Below are 24,566 nucleotides of genomic sequence, written 5' to 3'. Positions count from 1 at the left end.
TATAATAGAGTATAATCATAACAGAACAATGTAGAATAGAGAAAGACGAGGAGCACAGCTTGTTAAGTTAAGGCCCCCTCATATGATGTGACAAAGATAACTGATTCATGAATACAACAACAAATGGAATATATAAAACTATTTACAAAATACTCTCAGAGAACAACTAGACTACCCAGCGATGCATCACTGCATCGAAAAGGAAAGAAGAACTAGAAAGGAAGAAACAAAAAACTAACTAACAAAAAAACAAATTGAGAAGGATAGAAAGAAAGAAAGAATGAAACAGTATTGAAAAAAGGAGAGAAAGAAAGAAAGGAAGGAAAAGTTGGAAGATATCTCTTTTTTTGGCAATTCTGTATCCTGTACAAAAAGTGGATCACCCATAGAGCGCATGCGCAGTAGTTTTGGAACCCTAGATTCGTCATCAGTCAGGTGATTTCCACCCTGTCACGTGATCGATCCGCTGACTCGATCCTGTTAGTACTAGCATCAGATGCGCTTGTGTGTGTTGTTGCTTATAAATTTGTATAAAAAACAACCTCATCCAATCTTTGCAGGCTGACCATCATTGTTTTGACGATCTGTGACTGTGTGGACAGGCATCAGTCACTAACAAAGCAGGCCTCTAGTCAAGTCAACAAAGGTAAACTCAAACTTAGTAAAAAATGTTAAAAACAAAACAAAGAAAGAATGAAAGATGATCATGAATATGAAAACCAAACCCAGGCCCAGCAGGAGTACTAGTAGATTCAAGTCAACACAGTTCGAGAGAACAAGAACTTGAACTTTGAAAAAGGGGAAGAAACGTATGGAACTTACAAGTTTCGTTAATGAAAATTTCCTTGGTTTTCCAGATATTTGAACCTACTTTTACCGATTGGGCCAATTAGCTATGCATGATCCACCATTTTCTAATTTTGTGACGTTTTTTTCAAAATGAAGCAAGACCTCAACATCTGATTAAATCTCATGTTATTTATCATTGCTGTCGAACGAGATCGGTTGTTACAACAGGTCAGCGGCAGGCTATCTGCGCATGCAAGATAGACAGCCACCCGTCGGCTATTGTGCAACTGCTATTTAATTTGATGTCACTGGTAGTGGTAGTGGTAGAGTGTGCGCAACGCACGCTTTTTTAATATTATCGATATCAGGAGGAGCTAAGCAGTAGTCTCTCAAAAAGGTGGAGAAAAAAAGGATTCGAGACATTACGGTAGATAACTTCACACAGGGGCAACCCACCATCGGTATGCACTTGTATTGTGCAGCGGTTCGCCGTGAAACCTGAGAAAAAGTGTATATTACTAGTATTACTAATATCATTGTTTTTCCGAAAAATACTCCAAAAATACAAGAAACTTGACACGAAACGGGTAATAAACATAACAACTTTTAACTCAGATCTTTATTTGGACATTTTCTGAACAAGCGCCAAAAAAAGAGTTCTAAAGTATAGTTTCCGAAATTTCTTTCCATTTTAGTACCAATATGCATAACATAACCCACATTATGTTGTATTTTACCGAATTACCGGTATAAAAGTTCAAATAATTGATTGTTTGATTTACACCTGTCAGCTGGTATGAGGTCCATTCCGTTTACAGTTGGACTTCATGCATTGTAGGAGTGGGTTCAACTTGGGTGGCTTCTAGTCCTGTCAATGTGTGGGACTGTACCAATGCCACTTAAAATCTACTTTTCAGTTGCAGAGGTATTTGTGCATGATGTGCATGAATTATTTACAAAAATAAGGGAGAAATTGCCTCTTATATATAAATGTCATGTAAGATGATCTAACCAGCCAGATTAGGATGTACATGTACATTTGATTTGTATATTGCACACAGAGTTCTTCTTGATTTGGTAACGTCTCAAGTTCTGGTCATGGAATTGCATTTTTAGAGAAATTGGCTTAATATTACTATGATTAGGCGAAATAAAAATTTTAAACATGTGTAGCGTCCTGCCTTTTTGAAAAAAAGGAAAGAAGGCACTTTATTTTTTCTTCAAAATGGCTGCTCGCCACATTTTCCGAGACCTCCGGCTGGGTTATATTACAAGATTGCCAAAGCTTTTTATTTCAAAATGGCAGAAAAAGATGATTTTAGCAGTATGTATTTCATGTTTTTTTCATGTAAAAAAAAAACAGGCGGCCTCAAAAACGGAAGCAGGCAGGGACGCTAAACATTTTTTTTTTTTTTTTTTTTTGCCTTACTGATTGATGAGTTGCAAAATGCAAACAAACGACCTAACAAAAACTTGCTGGAATTCACTGTAAAGTAAAAATTCATAATTCCAATGATACAACATTCCATGCACATGTGCATACGCATGTATTCTTGAGTGATCATCAGCATTTTCTAGATCAAAACTATATGGCAAAAGTGTGTCCTGAATATTCTGTATATTTTTAAGTTTCATTTCATTCTCTGAGAACAAAATGATATTGACCGTCATTACAAGAATTTCTCGAGACCTTCTTTGACCAGCAAGCTATTTGTCTTGTTCTCATTTTCAGGACAGAGCCAGAGGAGATATGAAGTCATCTAAAGCCCTGTACCTTTGCTTGATGGCAGGCCTAGTGCTTATCCAGCTAGGACACGCCAAGATCAAGGAGAGGGACTACACAAACTTCTCCAGCAATGTGATTGCATCCGTGACCTATGACCCTGCCCAGGAGACCTTTGACATTGTGAAAGGCAGGGTGGACAATGCAGTGGCCTGGGCAAACTTTACAGAGTCTGTTAACCAGACAGGGTGAGAGGAAGGATTTACATTTATAGTATAAAACAATAATCAGTGCATGGTCATCAACAAAATTATATTATATTGATGTATATTTGTTAATGTTTTTCAAGTAATTTTACCTTCTATTTCATTTCACTCTGTTTCCGAGTAGCTGCGCTATATAAATTTATCTAATTATTATTACTTAGAATATTTGTAGGATGTCAACCTGTATGTTCCCTGTAGGTACACCATATCTGTCTCACTAGTGAAAAGGCAATTTTGAAGTTCAGTAGTGGTATATCAAATGCCTATTGACTCACCTCGTAAACAAAGATGTTTTTTACAAACTGTTTGCTAAGCATACATACGTTCAAGTGTAAGGAGTACCGGTAGTCTTGTTGATTGGGTCAAATAAAATGTTCTGATCCTTGACTTTACTAGTCGTTCTCATTCTATTTAAAGGGATCGTTTAACAATGTTAAATCTGAGATGCACGGCCCTACGTGTTATCAGTGTCTGTGATACAGTGTTATATTGAAGCCCTAACAAAATTGCGCTTTACAATGATCAAGAAGTGTCTCAAAAAAGTTAAATCCTTTGAGTGACCAGTTTTACCATACTAGTTTTCCCCAATAGACTGTTAGTTTTATGAAAACTGTTTGGCAAACGCAAAATTCAATTTTGAAATTTAAAATAATAAATATCTTGATAATCAGACAGGTGATCGGCTTGTAAAAGTCACGGGGTTCCGGATTGACCTAAAGGTTTATAATTATCATTGCAGCATGAGCTAAATCAAGGATTTTTCTTAAAGGATCTAAGACAAAGTTACCGGATCCCTTTAATGATTAAATTCTCCATTTAATTTTCTGCATGTATCAAGATGGTCTCATCTGACAGTGACTACCAACGGGTCATACGCTGACTCCATCCAAGCCTACGGTGCGGGCTTGGCCGAGGGTCATGCTACGGCTCCATTCATCTTCATGAACTGGATGAACACCATCAATACCTTCTGTGAGGACGAGACGGAGTACTGCCAGAAGCTCAAGACGTTCCTGACCACGAACCTGGAGTGGATGCAACAACAGATCAAACTCAAGCCGCAGGATCCCTATTTCCATCAGGTATAATAATAATAATAATAATAATAATAATAATAATATTTAATTTTTATATTGCGCTTAATACAAATGTCTCTAAGCGCTTTACAAATATACTATTACCCCGGTCATTGGATTCAGGGCTTGGTATGGAGTTCTACCTCGTGTTCTCGTCCCTTTTTTTTTTTTTTTTGATGATCAAACCGACACGTGCTCCATGCTCAAAGACAGAGGCCAGTATTCTAAAATTTAAACCAGATACTGGTTATCAAGAGAACTATAGTCTCACATAACATTAAGTATTAGCAGGTGATTATTATCTTAAATTATCCATTTTCTGTTAAGTTAAGTATATATCAATTCAATTCACTTCAATTAAAAAATGATTTATTACATGCAACATATATGGTTTGCAGCCATATTAGCTGAATTGTACATAGCATTACATATATATATATATATATATATATATATACAAGTGGCAAATGAACATTAAAATTTAAAGTAAATGGCAATATATACAATTGATAAAAATGTTGTCAAACAACAATCATCGATATAATTATACTGATAAAATACCTTGTTAAAAAATCTGGAGAATTATTTACAAATATCAATAAAATTGAATACCTATAGGACTTATACCGTATTTGCCGGCGTAAAGGCAGTATTTTTGGAAGAGAAAATATCAAAAAGTCGGTGTGCGGCCTATGCGGCGAAAGAGTAAAAAAAAAAAATTAATAAAGTCAAAACCAGCACGAATTTGCACATATGGGACTAGATCTACGAACGGTACAATAACTATACATTTCCACACATCTTACCTACAATTTTATCTTGCATTGTTGACATGAAGACGAAAATAAACTTCCAAAAACAACGTCTGCCGATAGATCTTGATCTAAGTTTGTGCCAATGCATTACAAAAGTAAAAGAAGGGCCCGTTTAACGAAGCTGCCGCGAAGTCGCTATTTTGAATCCATTTCAATACACAAGAGAGAGGCGCAATGTATACATCACAGAAAACTCCATATGCTAGCATCAGTGCGGCATGGCCGACCTTTTTAAGGCGCTGATTTTAGTCACTTCAACATTTGAACGCAAGAGATCGAATCCTGACCTCGACAAAAATATTTATTTATTATATTTTTTTTTTTCCGAGCGGTCTTAGGCGGTGATTTTAGTCACATCAACATTTGTACGCAAGAGATCAAATCCCGTCTTCGACAATTTTTTTTTTTTTTTTTTTTAAAGTCAAAATCGGGGGTGCGGCCTATATGGCGCTGCGGCCTTATCGCCGGCAAATACGGTAATTGATTAATAAGACCTATTACTCAATGAATTGCAAGACTAATACCTGTGTTACGCACGAGCTCCCAGAGGTGAGACGATGGATAATGTTCTCTCATATTGCCCGCTTCTGCAGCACATGTGTTTAATTGAGCAATTGATCGATGCATGATGAATGATAGTTCTATTTTTCTCTGCCACCACAGCTGAATCTGCTTTTGATACAGATATCTGGACTACATGACGGCTATGTAGAAAGTCCAGACCATCCTCAGATAGACCTGGACCCGTTTGGATTCCTGTAAGCTCCCTTTTGATATCTGGGCCCTGTTTCATAAAAATTGATATCAATAACAAGTTACAAGCTACTGTTATAAGCTACTGAAATCATGGCATCTGATTGGCTGAGAGCAAATTTGTCATAGAAATTTAGCATGTGTTATAGATAACAAGTTTAATGAAACAGGCCCCTGTACCAGACTATTTGTAGATACTGTATTCACCAAAAGTCTGTGCAGCAGATATCATCTAATTTTCTGGATTTATATGTAGCCTAATACATCTACAATGTCTCAAGGCCCTTTACAGACATGATATTACCCCAGCCATTGTATTTGGGCTTGCCAGCACACAATGTAGACACTTTCTCCACTCCCTGGGGAGCATTCCAGGACGACATTGACTCTTGCATCCTCCCGGGTTCTAATTTATACACTTGGGTGGAGAGGTGCAAAGTAAATAAAATGCCTAGCTCAAGGACATTTTTTTAGGATGACAGTCCTGAACACAGGCATTTTTGCAAGCCTACTTGTATTAACAATAAATGTTTGCACATGCATGTACATGTAGCAGGCTCATTTTTGCATGTTGGTTATACCCTTGCGAAAATATCAACATATAGATTAAAGTAAAGAATTTCTGAGACGTATTCATATAATAGGGTTATTCATCCATTAAATACAGATTTTGTTGATAGATCATGGGTAAGTTACTTGTCTACCTATCAATTTATTTTTTTGGTTTCACAAGAGAAAGAGAAATTGAGAAAAGGAAAAAACAAAATGGATAAGAAGTTTAAAGGTACATGTAAATACCAGTTATGGTCATGCGATATTGCATTGTGAAAGAAACGTTGTGGAATCGATCAGAAAAGGTTGATCATCTAGCATCTAGCATCTGCAAGGTTCTGGAATCATCAAAATGATAAGAAATTTGGCCCATTCTTCGTAAAGTTACAAGCACTATACACAGAAAGATGTATATGGGACTACCCTATATCTCTCACAGACCATGAGAGAAACAAATTTACCAAATATATGAATTAGTAGGCGGTTTTCCGGCAAATTTTTTATCATCATGTATTAGTCAAAACATATTCTTTTACATGATTGGTAATAAGAGCTTCCATTTCATTTTTTGAAATAGGGGCGTTTCCAATACTGGTCTTTACCTTTAATAGATTGTCGTACGATTTACAATATATTTCAGAAATTTCCCAGGGTTATTATTATAAATATTGGGGCTTGATAGTTGGTATATTTTCTCTTTAAACAAAAAATTGTTCAGTCTTTTTCAAACTGGGGGAGACATGGAGGACCTAGAGAGTGCCCTCGGCAAGTCCAAGAAGGAAAGGTTACTTGGAGATGGCCACTGCTCTGCGCTCATTAAGCTGTTGCCTGGCAACACGGACCTCTTTGTATCACATGACACGTGGAACGGATACCAGGGCATGCTGAGGATCATCAAGAAGTACGACTTTGCGTTTCATCTCACAGAAACGTCGGGTAACTAGACAGCCCTGGTCGCACTAACTTTTATATCAAATGATTGCCAAACCGGGAACCTGTTTCATGAAACTTGTTATCATTTACAAATTCTAAATATCCCTGACAATTTGCTCTCGGCCAATCATAAACTAGGTGAACACACCCTAACAAGCCATAAACTTGGCTTTCATTGTGTTCACCATTTTCCAATTATCCACTTATGTTTTTTATGTAGTCTGTTAACACTAAATTATGTATTATATAGCTTACTTTGTCTCTTTCTTCACCTTGTTTCTCATTGAATGCTATACTTATTTTGTTTTTTTATCTTCTTGATCGTTTGATTGAAATGTCATAGTTTGATAATGTTTTTATTGCCCATTGACTGGGTTTTTTTTATGCATTGTTTTATTAAATTGATGTTGGAATTTGGAAATCAATGATTTGATTTGAATTGAATCAAATGCCATATTTTCAATTATCTTATTGTTGTATCTTGTTAGTGATAACAAGTTTTATATGGAACAGGGCCCTCATTAATATTGTGACTATCTTTTGTACAGGTATACACAAAATTTTTTTTTAATTGGTTCAAATTTAAATAAATGTAATTTGTGTTCCTTTGCTGTTGTTATAAATGTTGCACACTCCCCCCCCCCCCCCCCCCCCCCCAACACCATAAAATGGAGTGTACAAATTGGCCTGCAAATGTTCAACATTGAAAAAAAATAGTAAATGTAGAACCTTCCTGTTATTCCCCGACAATATTTCTTCAGAGGTTTTATTAATTTTGCACCCTGATTGATCATTGAGGTAGAAGCGATTTAGGAAACCAATTGTCAATAAAAATCCAAACTTATACCAATTGATTGCTGTGCTCTGTTGCAAATTTTCCATCAGGTAAAATTCCTAAGAAATTGCATTTTGGGGGGTTAAACATAAGATGAAAAAAGAAAAGAAAAGCTACAGAGATATCTACCACTTGGTTACTTTGGGGGGCACAATTTCAGTGTTTGCCCCGGGTGCCGTAATCCTAGATCCTTCTCTGTGTAGTGTATGCTACCAAGTAAGCGGTAATTTACAGAACCACTGCAAATTAATGACCAATGTAAAGTGCCCACAATGTTCACTGAAGCATATGGAAGAGTATTGCTCATGCTTATCTCCTTTCTAATGCGTATTTCTCTTTCCTCATCTTCTTCTTAACCCCACATATTTGCAGCTCATCATTTTGTATTATTTTCTGTACCTCTGATCTCTCACTTCTTTTTTGGCATTGTCTACTCTTTGTATTATGACCGTGTTCTTCTATCTTTGTCATGTAAAGTACTGTCTTGTCCCGTTCTCGTCTCTGTTGGCATCCCCCTTGTTTCCCTATATTTTAGTTCCTTTTGTAGTTACGGACTTGCTAATTTAATCACTCATTATTCCTAAGTATCATTTAAGGTGTTCACACTGGTACAAGCATTGCTTTTTAGTGGACCCCTCTGTTTGCAATATGTATTTCTATATTTGTTGTATGGTAAATGTTTATAATTGATTTGTAATGTTTTGTTGGAATAAATTAAAATTGAAATTGATGTGGTTTGCTTCTTTTCAGATGAAGTTGTCCCTGGTCAAGCTGCATCCTTCTCATCAGCTCCTGGTATGCTTCTCTCAGGAGATGATTTCTACATCACCACCTCTGGCTTGGTGAGTTTATGATGCATGAAATGCTATGTGTGGGGCTGTAGAAATGTAAACTCTCACTTGAAATCTGAGCTATTGCGACTGAAATGTCAGCTGATTACATTTAGTTGTACAGATAGAGTCTCAATTGGGGTAGACAAAAAAACTGGCACACACTACATTGCATTTTCATACGGTTGTCAAATTTCTAATTTCATCTGAAATTTAACATACATAATTAATACATTTCTTAAAGGTAATACAAAGTTTTGGGAAATTTTGAAAATTGGGTGGATAATGATTCTTTACAATTTTGATATATTTGGATGCCCCTGTGGATGTAATATAAGCACTAGCAAATTTAGCCCCTAAACTACTTTTACTTTCGAGAAAAATTGAATATAAAAATTTACCGGTGCTCCCGGTAAATTTTGATAAATTTCAAATAGCGCCTACGGCCGTACAATTGTAGCTGCGACCATGAAAATCTCAGAATGTGTAGCTGTGATATATAATTTCCGAACGGGAACAACTAATCGGTAGTTATTAGTCAAGAAACATTGTTTTATAGCTTAATTTATATCTTGACCTTGAGAGGGAGCTATACAACATAAAGAGTTAATTATTTACAATTTCATAACTTTAGACTCTATTTCAACCGCGACAATGATCATTGAATATTGTAGGACCGCATATGCGTTCAATATGTTCATTTGAACCAAATTCATGACCTCATACTAAAACTTTGTATTACCTTTAAATTGAGTCTATTTTTAGCCAATAAGGCAATTGAGAGATCCTCTTGCCTTGTCTACAGGATTTGAAATGTTGTCTTTAGCCCTTGCTCCTGCTATAAGACCAACTAATATTATTCAGTATTTTAAAAGATACACTGTACATGTATTTTTCTAGTCAGATGGAATTAAATGCAGTAATATCATCCTTTGGATGCCTCAGCCCACCAAAGAAAGTGTTGAATGACTTCAATAATCCCACTGTCAACTGGCACAGGGAAAAAATATTTTAAAATTTCTGGGGCTACTTTTCAAGCTTGCTTGCATGAAAATAACACTCTTTAATTTGTTTTGCATTGAACTCTATGCATAATTTTGGGGGCTAGCTCTTTTTTGCATTTTTTCCCCCTGAACTAGCAATACCCATGAGATGGACTTTATATTGGGGGGGGGGCATAAGCTACACACTTAATGTTTTCGTAATTCAATGTTTGAGGACACTCTCTTTTGTTTATGTTGTTTCTACATTTTCTACTTGATACTTGATGTGGTAATCCCTGAAGCAGCTTTTCCAAGCTATACTGGGATGGGATGTGTTGTGACAACAGGTGAAGGTGCATACAACAAAAGGGTGTACAATTGCTTTATACAGTAAAATAGTGACGTGCAAGTAAAAATAATCATGCTGCTATATGGTTTACAGCATTCTGGAACCTACAGGAGGTTCCAACCCTCTGATGACAGGGAGGGCGGTCATCTGGAAAGCAGCAACTGATGGGGCAGTAACTGCAGTGAATGGTAGTTGATTCCAGATGCGAATGGTGCGGGGTAAAATGAGTACTTGTAGGAGTCGATTGTTGCCTCAGGAACAGAGAGCTTGAGTGTGTGGTCTCTTCTGCTGATGTATGTAGCTTTGGTTATGAGGTGAGGAAGACAAATGTTGACTAGCTGGTGGTGTATTTTAAAGAGCATGGTGCTTTGTGCTAGAAGACGACGTGTGTGCAGTTTATCCCATCCCAGCTGGGAAACAAGCCCTGTAGCTGACGTGGATCTTCGGTAGTCGCGGAAGACAAAACGAGCAGCTGTTTTCTGTACCCTTTCCAGACCTTCTGCAGCACCAGAAGTGTGAGGGTTTCAGGCTTCAGCGCCATACTCTAGCTGCGGTCGAACCAGGGCTGTGTATGCTCTTGACTTCACATCCTTGGTGCATGGTGACAGGGTTCTCCGCAGCAACCCAAGGGTTTTGTTGGCCTTGTTCAGTAGGAGTTGGCAGTGTGTATTCCATCGAAGGTCCTTGGTTACAGTTACCCCGAGATACTTGTACTTGTCTATCCTGGGTATTATCTCGTTGGAAATCTGGTAGTCATGCTGTATTGGTGTTCTTTTCCTCGTGATGGTAAGGGAGGCGCACTTCTTGACATTGAAAGCCATGAACCATTTCGCTGACCAGTCAGACAAGGTTTGAAGGTCTTGCTGAAGGATGGAGGTGTCATTCTTAGTGTGAATTTCTCTGTAGATCACACTATCGTCAGCAAAAAGGCGCATTTTGGACTGGATATTTGCAGTGATGTCGTTGATGTACAGCAAAAAGAGGGCTGGTCCGATCACTGAACCTTGAGGTACCCCAGAGGTAACAGGCATCCAAGATGATCGGGAGCCCTTGACAACAACTGCTTGCTGCCTGTTGGAAAGTAGCGACATAGTCCAATGTAATGTGTCTCCTCGTATGCCATAATGCTCGAGCTTGGTCTGCAAGTGGCGATGAGGTACTCGGTCGAAAGCTTTCTGGAAGTCAAGGAAGATGACATCTGTTTGGCCTCTGCATTGTAAGGTGTGTGCCCAATCCTGGGTAGCAGAGATGAGTTGTGTGGTGGTGGAGAGTTTCTGCCGAAATCCATGTTGGTCATCTACCAGGATATTGTTGGCAGCTACATGTTTCGAGATATGGCTGAGCACTATGTTGTTCCATTAGCTTGCTGCAGATGCAGGTCAAGGAAATAGGTCTGTAATTTCCTGGATCACACTTATCACCGGACTTGTGGATGGGTGTTACCAATGCATGCTGCCATTCAGCTGGAACAGTGCCAGAGTTGTAGCTCTGCTGAAAAAGGAATCCTAAGGCAGGAGCAATCTCGTCAGCTACAAGCTTGAGGAGTTTAGGTGGAAGTTCATCTGGCCCACAAGCTTCGGATGGGTTGAGATTTGACAGCTGCTTTGCCACACCAGGACGATGAATGTGTAGATGGCCGATATCAGGAAAGTGTGAGGAACCTTCCATACGAGCATGACAAACCTGTTGGTTGGTGAATACCGAGTGGAAGAAGGAGTTGAGACACTCTGCTTTGTCTTTGTTGGTCGTGTGGATGCCTTTGTCAGATCTAAGCGATGGGATTTCCATATTCTCAGTCCGACACTGCTTGACGTAGGACCAGAAGGTCTTGGGATTCCCTTGCAGACTGTTCCCTATGATGTTGTTCACGTAATCGTGGTGTGCTTGGTGAACTAGTTTCGCTACCACGTTGCGGTGCTGTCTGAAAGCCTTCCATTTTGACGTACTGGGGTTTCTACGGGCTTTCTTAAAGAGCCTATCACGCTTCCTCATTTTTCGTTTGAGGTCGGTGGTGATCCACGGAAGGTGTCGCCGGGATTTGCTCATCTTTGATGGTATCAGATCCTCCATACACTTCTTGAGGAACACAGATATCCTGTTCCAATTCTCATCTACAGTTTGGAGCTCTGGAGATGAAAGGAAGAAATCGATTGAAAACTTTTCAACAGTTTCTTTAATGATCTGGTGGTCTGCTCGGTGGAATTGGTAGATCTTCCTGGGAGGGGCACGGGCTGTTTTCGGATTTCCTGAAAAGACGAAGGACACAATGTTGTGGTCTGATATGCCAGGATGAATGGATACATCTGTAATGAGGCCAGGGTTGGACGTCAAAAGAAGATCCAGGATGTTACTAGACGCAGGACGGGTTACATCCCTTACCAGTTGTGTCAGTGAGAATTCCAATAAGGTGTCAAGCAAAAGTTGATGGATGCTTGCACGGTTTGGATTGGTCAGTTAGCAGGATTCCCAGTCAATGTCTGGAAGATTGAAATCTCCTCCAATGATGATGTTAGGGTGACTTCTTCTGTGTTTAGACATAACCTTAGCGATGGAGAGTTGGAGTTCCTCAAGGTCTTGCTTTCCGTTACTTGGGGGACGGTAAAAGCTTGCTATAAATAGTGGCTTTGCGTTGGTGAATTGTAAGTTACACCAGATGATTTCACTATTTGAGTCGAACTCCGGACAGTTGGTTAAGATGAGAGACTCATGCACTGCTACAAAGACACCACCCCCACGGTCGTTTCGATCTTTCCGGAATACTGTGTAATTTCTAGGAAATACACTGTAAGTAGGGGTTGTCTCGTCAAGCTTAGATTCGCAACCAAGGATCACATCTGGCTTGTGATGACTAATCAATGCTTGGAATTGAGAGTACTTCGCAGAACTTTTAAGACCATTGCAATTGATAATGACGCCCTTCAGGATCTTCCTGCGGTTTTTAGATGGTGAGAAGTGAGGGCGTGGTGGTAGCCTCGATGCATGACCAGATGACGCTGAAGTTGGTGTTGACGTCTGACAATCATATTGAGCATCATCGGTTGTGTCGCTGATGCTTAATGACTCAAACTGATTGCTTGTGGAGAGGCTGACATTGCTGCTGAGGGAAGCTGCTGTTTCTGCATTTATGCTATGACATCTGCAGCAGACCCACGAGAACCTGTTGAGTCTGGCGAGGACTTCATATGATTGCTCAGAAATACCATTGCATGTAATATGGCACCACATGTTGCAGTTATCACAGAGAAGGGCTTGGTCGTTGTCCGTGACATTCGCATTACAAACAGCGCATGGGAATGTCTCTATTGGCCCCGGGTTTCGCTCAACTTGGCCGCTTAAGAGTAGTAGAATAGCGAGATGACTAGCAGAGCGAAGATTCAGCACACTGGTTGAATTTCTTTGATTCTGAAATGCTTGAAGAAGTAGCAATGTGCTTGATTTGCATACAAGGTGCACGTCTGCTTGAGGGCAGAGAGAGGTATCCAATGAGCGAAATTCATGCTCATGATGAATATCCTGCTGAAAGAATGGCTTAATTATCAGTAAGCCTGTGCTAGCAATAATCAAGAAGACCATGATGACAGGATGTTTCCATGATGAGATCATGGCTGGAGGAATATGTCTACCCATGCTAGATGTAGAATGATATGATGTTGCATTTAAATGTACAATGTACAATGCAAGTCGATAATATACACTGTTACTGACCGGGATACATGAAGTTGGACTACTTTTGTACTACTATTTACTAAGTACTATTGTAGCAATCTCAGTCTAGTCTCAAAAACCAGCATTAAGTCAAATTTATGACAGCTTCTCACTTCAAGTCAAGATCAAGATCTAGAGTTGCCTTGAAGAAGAATTTATGACCGAGTGACCAACACTTGTCATCAGAGCAAGTCCTGAAATTTGTTTTCTAAACGAGAAAGGGGTCTGTAAGCTATGCACATGTAATGATTGAATGCAAATCTTGATCTGGCAGCCGATTTCTGTTAATTTGACCTCAATTTCAAACTAATGGTAATATGACAAGAAATGCCAGAACGTTTCTAAGCTTTGGGGACAAACCTAATTGGTATTCTAGTTGCTCAGCACCTTTGGCGCATTGTACATGTAGCATTGTGTGTATGTGCAGTGTGCAAAGTTTAACAGCATGTGTAGCTTTTGGACCCATGGCCATACATTTTCATTCTCCTTCTGAGATTGAAGCGCAGTGAAACTGTCTATCAAGACATTGAGCTCAAGGGAGACAATGGTCTTCATGTACAAAGTACCTTTAGTAAGTGTTTCATTGACAAACCATTTTCAAAGGAAACGGTAAACGTGGTCTTTATAGACAGGTGGTCACTAAAGCAGGTTTGACTTTATCTGTTTTATCAAGCAGCTTTACTTGTCATTGTTTTCAAGGTAACCATAGAGACGACCATTGGAAATTCCAACAACGAGCTGTGGAAGTATGTACAGCCTACGGGTCAGATCTTAGAATGGGCTAGGAACATCATCGCCAACCGACTGGCAAAGAACGCTTCGCACTGGGCAGACATCTTTGCTGAATACAACAGTGGCACGTGAGTTAAAATTCAGAGAATTTCCTCACTCTAGAAATTGACCAGTAAACTACCCCCCCCCCCCCCCCCCCCCCCCAAAAAAAAAAAAAAAAAAAAAAAAAACATAACAAATAAAAATAATTATAATTATATTTATGTTTTTAAAAATTGTATATGTGAAATAAATGGCAATTTTGCACAACAAAGGACTTCCACATTTTTTTACTGAGCTCTGTGTTAGCAGATGCAGAAAGGTGATCCGTATTACACTTTAAGTCATCATTAAAAAAAAACGCAGTGGTTTTGCCCGGTCATATCTGTTCGAGCCTATAAGCTGCAAAAACCTTGTAAACTTGTACTGGTAGTAAAGCTGTATATAGAATCACTTATTGGCGTATTGTCTCGTTTGGAGGGTGTTGCATGCATGACTAATATCCTATAATCCATTCTGCTTTCTTTGGTTTGTGCCCTTCAGAAACATAGGAAGTTTGGTTAGAGAGATTTAAATGTACCGTCTTTTGATCTGAAATTAATATGCACATACTTTCATGAACTCATCTTCCTGATACAGATAAATATTTTTGTTCAGTTTTTGAGGGCTCGTAAATACCCGATAGGGGCTTCTAACAAGCATCTTCTGCTCTGCGTGTTATATCCGCTTTGTTTGCAATGTGAAGAAGAAGAAAAAGGAACCCTTCACAGAAGATTAAGTTCAATGAAAATGCAGTCATCATATTTAGGGCTGACATCATATCTCTCTGCAAAACACGCTGTATCCTGTATAGGATTAGCACATTCTTTAATGAACATTTATATAGAATAATTTATTTTTTTTTAATTTCATTTTTGAAGGTACAATAACCAGTGGATGATTGTCGATTACAACAAGTTCACCCCGGGGCAGACTCCATCAGATGGACTCCTAGTAGTATTAGAACAAATCCCGTAAGTCATCAAATACATATACCCCTCAAAAAAGTACAGTAGTTCAAGTTTAAACATTTATATCTCTCTTAATTGTTACAGTCAAACCTGTCTACAGCGACCGCCCAAGGGAAACACAAAAAGTGGTCTTTGTAGACAGGTGGTCTTTGTAGACCGGTTCCTTTAGTACATGATTCAATGAAAAACCATTTTCAAGGGAAACGAAAAATGTGCTTGTTGTAGACAGGTGGTCTTTGTAGACAGGTGGTCACTAAAGCAGGTTTGACTTTACTATGTTATCATACTTTAATTTGATATCATTGAAAGCCTTTGTAATGTTTTTGTAATCATGAGATGTGCGGTACACCCTGAATGTGGGGCCCAACTCAGAAGTGAAATGTTGCAAAATGCATTGCCTTTATCAACAGTGAATTCTCCATTTGTTTGAATGGTATTGAGAGAGAGAGAGAGAGAGAGAGAGAGAGAGAGAGAGAGAGAAGGGGGAGTAAGAGGGAGTAAGAGGGAGTAGGGTTAAGCAACGAGAGATAGAGAAGTAGAAAGGAGAGAGATAGAGAAATAGAAAGGAGAGAGAGAGATAGATAGATCGAGGAAGCATGAAAAAGAGAGGAATCGTTGCTCATGTATAATTTTATCTTGCAGAGCCAAGGAACTGATTCATTTTAGGGTCATGAGGTCAAAGGTCATGGGCTCATGTATGCAAAAATAGCTTGTGAACGCATTATCAACAGAACCGATGGATGGATTACTATTTTAAAAAATGGAATAATGAGTAAATATATTGTTCATTCTCATCTTTTAGCATTCTGTTGTTTAGCATTCACTGGTATCAATATCTTGGCATTGTCCATGGACCTTTATCCTCCAGTTTCACCCAAAATTCTGAAGTAGGTTCTGACATGCATCACGTTCCTCTTGTTTTGACTCTTGTTTTGTTTGAAGTGGAAAGATACACGCAGAAGACATGACGTATTTCTTGAAAGAGCACTCCTACTGGCCAAGCTACAACACACCGTACGTATCCCCACCGATTGATGTTGGTAGAGGTGTCGTGGCATAGTGGATGCATCGTCAGACTGTGGATCACATGGTTCGCAGTCGAGTCCCAGCCTGGCACTATTGTTCTTTGGCAACATAATATATCATACATCAGGGGGTGTTTCACAAAGATCAGTGGAACTTAAATCTAAGTTGGACTTAAATATTATGGAGAGCCATTTGTAGCCTTAAAATAAAAAATATTCAAAAGCAAAAAGTATTTTTTTTAGACTTTTCATAAATTCCACATCAAGAACATGAAATCTCCTTGATAATAGACAATATGAACTATTTGAATCAACATTTTATGCCTTTTAAAATAACTTTTACAAAATATTTTCATTGATGCTAACAGCTTTCCATAATTGTTAAGTTCAACTTAGAGATAAGTTCAACTTCAGATCTTAGTGAAACACCCAACTTAGGATCTTTGTGAAACACCCCCCTTAATATATGTGGGCCGGCCAATCTTATTGAATTAGATAAAACAGTTTATATGTGTTAAATAAAAATATTATAATAATCTACCGGTAGTATAAAATTTAGAGAAAGATCAAGTTCCTGGAAATTCCACAAGTGCAACATCATGCATTATATACCTCACTTAAGAAATCCAGCCATCTGATTGGTCGAATTGCATTCATAAACTTCAACTGTTCCTGTAAAATTCCCGTTAACCATGCTTAAAACATTTCAATATTTTTAATAACCATGGTTATTAAAAAAATAGGTCAGTCTCCATGGTTACCCCATAGGTTTACATGTTAAAAAATGGTTTGAGCGATGGAGGATACCATACGTGTGCGAAAAATTGGTCGGCAATTTCAATACAATTGAATCTCGATCGATCTTACCGACAATTTTATCTTGCATTGTTGACATGAAGACGAAAATTAACTCTCAAAAACAAAAAAACAACATCTGCCGATAGATCTTGATCTAAGTTCGTGCCAATATGCATTGCAAAAGTAAAAGAAGGGTCCGTTTCATGGAGCTTTTGCGAAGCATCCCTCACGCGGAGCCGTTTTCAATCCATTTTAATGTATATATTGGAGAAAACTGCCAAGCATGTTAACGGCGCGCGATAGCCGAGTGGTCTAAGCGTTGGTTTTCGATACACCTCTTGTTGTACGCAAGAGTTCGAATCCCGTCTTCGACAAAAATGTAAATTATTTTTTATTTTTTATTTTTTAGTCTATTTTTTTTCGGCATATAAAAGTATTAATGACTGCTTTAATATTCGAGAAATAGTTGTTTTCATACGCTCTCGGGAAGGTTACAATTGGGCTATTCCCCTCGGCAAGCCTCGGGGAATAGCACAATTCTAACCTTCCCTTGAGCGTAATAAAACAACTATTTCTCTCAAAGCAGTCATTAATACTATACTATTGCCCATGATAACAGCACACGTTTCTACATAGCAAATGAATAAACAAGTACATTTCTAATTATTAGCATGTTGTTTATTATTGTGTCCTGTTCGCAAAAGTATATCAAGCATTCAAGACTGATGTCATGAGTTTGCCACAGTTTAGTAATAGTTATTTTGTTGTGCCACAAAGCAAATTTCTGATAACTCATTTCCAAGGTTTTGATTGCTCTTTACACACATATTATGCCATTTTGTAAACATGAGAGGGATTTCTTTCCTGGGGAGTGTTTCACAAAGACTAAGATCGGCTTTAAGTTGAACTTAACTATGGCAGGCAGTTCATGCCACTGTTTGCTCTCACCATTTACTGGCATTGGTCTCCAGAATCTACAGATCTACAGAATTTACCTTTTTTCGATAGTTCACTATTGAAGGAAAAAATATTATCTAAAGATCATAATTGAGAGATCAATGGTGAGAGCAACCTGTGGCATGAATGGCCTTATATAGTTAAGTCCAACATAAAGTCGATCTTAGTCTTTGTGAAACACCCTCCTGCTGATCAACTATTAAAAACTAGATAATAGATGGTAACCATGTACACTGTACCTAATTTGAGTAGTATCGTATAAATAATAAATATGGCACATATTTTTGAAGTTACATGCATTTTAATGCTAATGCCCTTCTACTCAACTCAATAGTCATCATCCGCGTTTAGCTGAACAGCGCAACACGCTTTCGTCCTTCTACCGTTGTGCATTTCACTACTTTTTTTTTGTTTTAAAGCCTATCTGCACTAGTTTGGCCTGGAGGGATTAGACCTCCCTGCGTTGTCACTGACAGGTGGTTATCTCCTCAAATCAGCTCTCAATTAAAACAAAAAAGGGGACCATGGGGGACCAATGGGTACCGCTTAGGCATTGTTTGCTATATAGAGGGCGCACGTAGCTACAAGTAGTGCAGTCCCGCTTTAATGGTGGCCGACCATATCATGAGTGAATGTAGCCTTACGGTCGGCTTGGTTTATTCAGGTTCTTTGTAGATATCTACGACAAGAGTGGCTGGCCCGCCGAGAAACGCAGGTATGGTGATTGGTTTTCCTACAACAAGACTGCCAGAGCTAACATCTTTAGGAGAAACCAGACAGAGGTGACCGATCTGGAATCCATGATTAAACTCATGAGGTATGTGGTCACTTCAAGACAGTTTCTTCTTTCGCCTTTTTTCTCTTCTCTTCATTTTGAATTTTTCATTCTGTATTCTCTCTTCTTTTCAATTCTCTTTTCTCTTTTTTCTCTTTCCTCCTTTCGTGTCTTTTTTCTTTATCCATCCTCTTCTGTCGATTTTTCTCTTTTCTTCTCAATTCTCAATTCTATTCTCTTCCCTCTTCTTCCCTCATCTTTCCTCCTCTCTCTCTCTCTCTACCTCCTCTTTTCTCTTTTTTTCATTCTTCTTTTCTCTTTATTTCTCTTCTTTCATCCTCTTTTCTAGCTTCTCTCCTCTCCTTCCTTTCTTCAATTGTTTCCTCTTCTTTTGTATAGATATCCAGCTAAGGAATTGTATGGTGAACCATGTGTTAAGAGAACTTTAGACTAAGAATTGCTATAGTTTAATTATTCCTTTTTTTTTAAATTTATTCCCAAGGAAGATATGTTTAGCAGAATTGTTATGATTTTAAAAATCATCTTATAACAATTTAAATCTAAGTCTTGACAGTTGATTTTATCCATGTTCTGACAATTGTTTAAATACCAAATGGCAGATACGAGATTAAAATGACATAGGGTGAACTGATCTTCATGTACACAGTAGCTCTGGTCTCTTAAAGGCATCGTTTAACAATGTTAAATCTGAGATGCATGGCCCTACATGTTATCAGTGTCTGTGACATGGTGTAATATTGAAGCACTAAAAATAAATCGCACTTTAAAATGATCATGAGGTGCCCCCCAAAAAGGAAAAAATCTTTGAGTGACCGGTTTCACCATTCTGGTAATCATTTTTCCCAATAGACAGTAGTGTTATAAAAACCGTTAGGAATGCATTTTTTTTTAAATTTAGATTTCCAATCATAAATATCTTGATAATCAGACAGGCAAATGACTTATAAGGCATAGGATTCCTGAATGACCTAAAGGTTTAGAATTATGATTGCAGCATGAGCTAAATCCAGGATTTTGTTCAGAATCTGAGGCAAAGAAGATACCCATTAACTACATGTTCATGTTCATAATGTGACCTGCCTACTCTTCCTGCCATCTTTTAATCCATGCGTAACTCCTTTATACTTTCACCCCTTGAATCAGGTATGATAACTATGAGCATGACCCCTTTCTGCTCACGACTGTTACCCCCCCCCCCCCCATACAGTACAGAGAACAGCTGCCAGCATCACTACTGCATCTTCAAATTTTATGATTTGAATGTTTGGACCCCAAATGCCCCTCTCGCCTCTTTTAATCACCATGTACATCAAACTCCGTTATATATCCGATGATCCTATTGTACGACCATTTTTACATTGTGAACATTAAGCAATTAGTCCCTGCCATGGAATGCTACTTTGTAGTTTTAATAGAGCATTGAATTGAATGGAATTGATTTGAATATACTTAACTCATATCCGCCCCTTGTCACAGGTATAATAACTACGAGCACGACCCTCTGTCCGCGTGTGACTGCAAACCACCGTACAGCGCGGAGAACGCTATCGCTTCCCGGTCCGATCTGATGCCAGCCAAGGGCCGCTATCCATTCTCAGCCCTAGGACATCGCCTCCATGGAGCTACTGACATGAAGGTAATGGGGGTGGATTGAAGGTTCTGTAGTTGTGTGGGACAGCTTCTCCGTGGAAATTTCCCATTTTCACTTACTGAAGTTGAACTGCAGTCCTGGCCCCGACACTATACCTAACCCTTACCCTAAACCCAACTCTAAAACTAACCTAAAACCCAATTGCAACCCTATGCTTTAGATGAAATAAAACCAGGAACAATATGTCAGTCCACGGTTGCGTTCCGAGCATGAGCAGATAAAGGTCATTGCAAAACAAATTGTGAAATACACGGAGAAGAAATACTGGATATGTACGTGCTCATGAAAGTTATTTAATCATTATTCATTTATGAACAAGCAGTACACTCCATGATACACAGGTGGAAGTATTCTTTGAAAAGGGAAAACAAAGTTAAGGCTATGTATGTAGCACCTCCATAGCTGTAGGAGTGATTATTTCAAAATGTACAAAGTGGGACCTCTTCATGTGTTAAAGATCTGTGGATATTCAGGGTCATTTGAGACATGTGCTGGTCTATTGTTGTGGGAGCTGATGTTGGAGCACCTTGTGTGACTGTGGACATTAGGTTGGGAGATCATGTAATGCATGTGGGTTGAAGCCTTGGTGGAGATGACTTTTCAGGGGGGCGTTTCATGAAGCTGTGCATAAGTTACGATTGACTTTACAAATAATTTAAATATGAAGAGCCAAATGGGATACCCAAAGTTTCTCCTAACATTTTAACAAAGTGTTACTGTATTCCCATAATCTCAATAAAATCATAGCTTAAAGTACACTTTGCATTACGGTAAAAGGTCTTGTTAAGAATGATAAGTTTAATTTAAATCTGCATGTTTCAACTTTAACTTATGCATTTTAAAGGATTTGAGAATCCCTTTTAGCTCTTCATATTCAAGTCATTTGTAAAGTCTGATTCATTCTTGTTAAAGTTTTAGAAGTCGCTATGACCAGAATGGAGCCAATAGGTGACTGATATTAATACTAAGGATAATTTTTAAATGTTATTGATAATTACAAGGAGAAAGAGAAGGGAAAAAAGGTGAGAAAAGGAAGAGAAAGAGAAGGAAAAATAAGGAAAGTAAAGAGGAAGAGAAGAAGAAGAAAAAGGAGAAGAAAAAGAAGGAGAAGAAAAAAAGAATGAGGAGATAAAGAAGAAGAAGAGGAGGAAGAAATTGATAATAGTAAGAACAAGTAACAACGGCCACAGCAATGATGACTATGATGATAACAACATTAACAAAAACAACGATAGTAATATTAGTCATCATGGTACATGAAATTGCTCCGGAACCAAGGAACATACTTAAAGGTATTACAAAGTTTTGGTATGGGGTCATGAATTTGGGTCAAATTAACATATTGGAAACATACGTGTTCCTACAATATTCATTGATCGTTGTCGCGGTTAAAATCATGTCTAAAGTTATGAAATTATAAGTAATAAACTCTTTATGTTGTATAGCTCCCTCTCAAGGTCAAGATATTAATTTAGCTATGAAACGATGTTTCTTGACTAAAATCGACCGATTAGCTATTCCCGTTTGGAAATGATATATCACAACTACATATTCTGAGACTTTATGGTCGCAGGTACCATTGTACGGCCATAGGCGCTATTTGAAATTTATCAAAATTTACCGGGAGCACCGGTAAATTTTTATATTCCATTTTTCTAGAAAACAGAAGTGTTTTAGGGGCTAATTTTTTTAGTGCTTATAATACATCCACAGGGGCATCCAAATATATCAAAATTGTAAAGATTCACTATCCACCCAATTTTCAAAATTTCCCAAAACTTTGCATTACCTTTAACAGTTTTTTGTGTGTATTTTTTTTTATTCAGGTAACTACAAGTTCTATGGTGAAGAGCCTGTCAATGGTCGCCGTGTGCGGACCCACGACCGATCAGCAACCTCCTTTCCAGTGGAGCAAGTCTGACTTCAACCAAACCCTTCACCTGGGACATCCAGACCTGTTTAACTTTAAACCCATTAACGTGCAGTGGTACGATTAGAATAGAAATGAAAAGAGAGAGAGAAAAAGAGAGGGGTGGAAAGGAAGAGAGAGAGAAAGAGGGAGATAGGTGAGGTTGAGAAGTGGTAAGAGAGAGAAAGAGAGAGAGAGAGAGAGAGGGGGAGAGAGAGAGGGGGGAGGGAGAGAGAGAGGGGGAGGGAGAGAGAGAGGGGGAGGGAGAGAGAGAGAGAGGGGAGAGAGAGAGGGGGAGAGAGAGAGAGAGGAAGAGAGAGAAAGAAAGGGGGAGTAAGAGGGAGTGGGGTTAAAGAATAAGAGAGATATGTAGAAAAATAGAAAGGAGAGAGAGAGGGAAAGAGAGGAAGCATGAAAGAGAAGAAGAATGAAATACATGTGTATATAAAAGATGCCAGGAAGAAAGAAAACAATTTAAAAGAATATTAGAGAGAAAGAGTAAGAGTGAGAGGAAGAGAAAGACAATCCAAGATAGAAAGAGGGCAACAAATTGAAGTACATACACTGTAGGCCTAGATGCACATGTACATGGAGATTTGAACAGAGACTGATTTTGTTATACGTTGCTGTTAAACGTTGTCCTGAAATATTTTGTCGTTCAAATTATAATGAGTAGGAGAGAAACCACATTAATACTGATTTTAATGGAAAAAAACATACCTATATGACTCAGACTGTCGTAGATTATTCCTATATACATAATGATATTAAAGGAAAAGAAGATGGACAAGAGAAGGCGATTTATATATTTTGTTACTGCAATTTTATATCTACTTGTTTTATATGAAGAGATTGTTTTGTACGTCAAACCTCAATGATTTCTGTCAATGAAACTTCCTCAACAATTCTTCTTGTGTTGTTGGGATTTTTTTTTAGGACAAGCCGCTATGATACAATAAAAGTAAAATGTGTTAACATTTTTTTTGGGGGGGGTGGGGGGTGGGGGGGGGGGGGCTAATGGAGCTTTTGGATTGATCTTCTAAATGATCCTTCATAATCTTCCATTATCTGAAATCAATGTTGTGCAATGTATCGATTGTTAAGAGGTTTAAATGCAGGTCAGGTTGTAATTTTAGTCGAAAATTAGTTCTAGTTACATGTACATGTCCAGTACACAGGCTTGAAATGATTTGACTTGTAATTCTGTTTTTGTTTAAATGTATATATATGTATTTTTATGCCTCCACCACAAAGTAGCTGGAGGCGATGTTTTTGGGTTGTCCGTACGTCCCGTTCTCGTAATCGCGTTTTCTCAAGAACCAATTGATGGATTCCCGCCAAACTTGGGTCATGTATGTATCTTACAGAGCCAATGAACTGATGAGATTTTGGGGTCATGAGGTCAAAGTTCAAAGGGTCATACATGTATATGAAAAATAGCATGTAATCACGATATTCTGAGAACCTGTCAATGGATTACAATCAAACTTGAATTTTAAAAATTGCTTCTGTTTTAGTTAGATCGCTTTATGGCGGAGGCATCTTTTTCCGACTGTGTGCAGTCGAAGATCAATCTAGTTTTTCTTATACATCTATACAGGTATATGAATTTGTATGCTCATTATTAAGTATTAGCCAGTGCGAGTTATCACTAATTATACATGAGCAACAAATAAAGTGTGTAAAATTAAGATTAAGAGCCTTTTTAAAAAGTGGTTCAAAAAAAAAAAAGTTTTCCCCCATCAGCAAATAGCTCTGTATGTAGTACATACACCTAGGTAAATTTTAATCTTATGTTTTACCAAGCGTCACTGTCATTGCTGTATATTTCATTAATAACTGCAATACTGTAAGAAAATGATTGAACTAAATAAAAAATAAAATGAAACAGATATATTGATTTCATTGTGACAGGATTTCTGTTGTTCATTTTTAACAGAATTATGACATTTATGAAATGAGGTTGACATTCGTCACTCCATAAATCATTGGACATGTACTAACTCTGCCCAGAACTTGGCATCTTTGAACCAAGGAAAG

General features: G+C 38.2%; 2 protein-coding genes across 2 annotated transcripts; one reads left to right on the top strand and one right to left on the bottom strand.

Annotated features, from left to right (window-relative positions):
- Positions 1–484: 484 nt before the first annotated feature.
- LOC755286 (putative phospholipase B-like 2) lies at positions 485–22,688 on the top strand. Its single transcript, XM_030991930.1, has 12 exons — positions 485–646; positions 2,522–2,760; positions 3,617–3,860; positions 5,333–5,427; positions 6,693–6,910; positions 8,493–8,584; positions 14,309–14,469; positions 15,301–15,393; positions 16,333–16,404; positions 18,835–18,987; positions 20,443–20,602; positions 22,444–22,688. The coding sequence occupies exons 2-12, from the start codon at positions 2,540–2,542 to the stop codon at positions 22,612–22,614; spliced, it is 1,680 nt and encodes a 559-aa protein (XP_030847790.1). The 5' UTR covers positions 485–646; positions 2,522–2,539; the 3' UTR covers positions 22,615–22,688.
- LOC115926726 lies at positions 11,264–12,366 on the bottom strand. The gene is made up of 2 exons (XM_030991931.1): positions 11,490–12,366; positions 11,264–11,428 (listed from the first exon to the last, which is right to left on the bottom strand). The coding sequence occupies exons 1-2, from the start codon at positions 11,972–11,974 to the stop codon at positions 11,410–11,412; spliced, it is 504 nt and encodes a 167-aa protein (XP_030847791.1). The 5' UTR covers positions 11,975–12,366; the 3' UTR covers positions 11,264–11,409.
- Positions 22,689–24,566: the final 1,878 nt, after the last annotated feature.

The sequence above is a fragment of the Strongylocentrotus purpuratus genome, unplaced genomic scaffold, assembly GCF_000002235.5.
Source record: "Strongylocentrotus purpuratus isolate Spur 01 unplaced genomic scaffold, Spur_5.0 spur5_scaffold_2, whole genome shotgun sequence".
Taxonomy (NCBI): Eukaryota; Metazoa; Echinodermata; class Echinoidea; order Camarodonta; family Strongylocentrotidae; genus Strongylocentrotus; species Strongylocentrotus purpuratus.
This window is presented reverse-complemented; position numbering and strand designations above follow the sequence as displayed.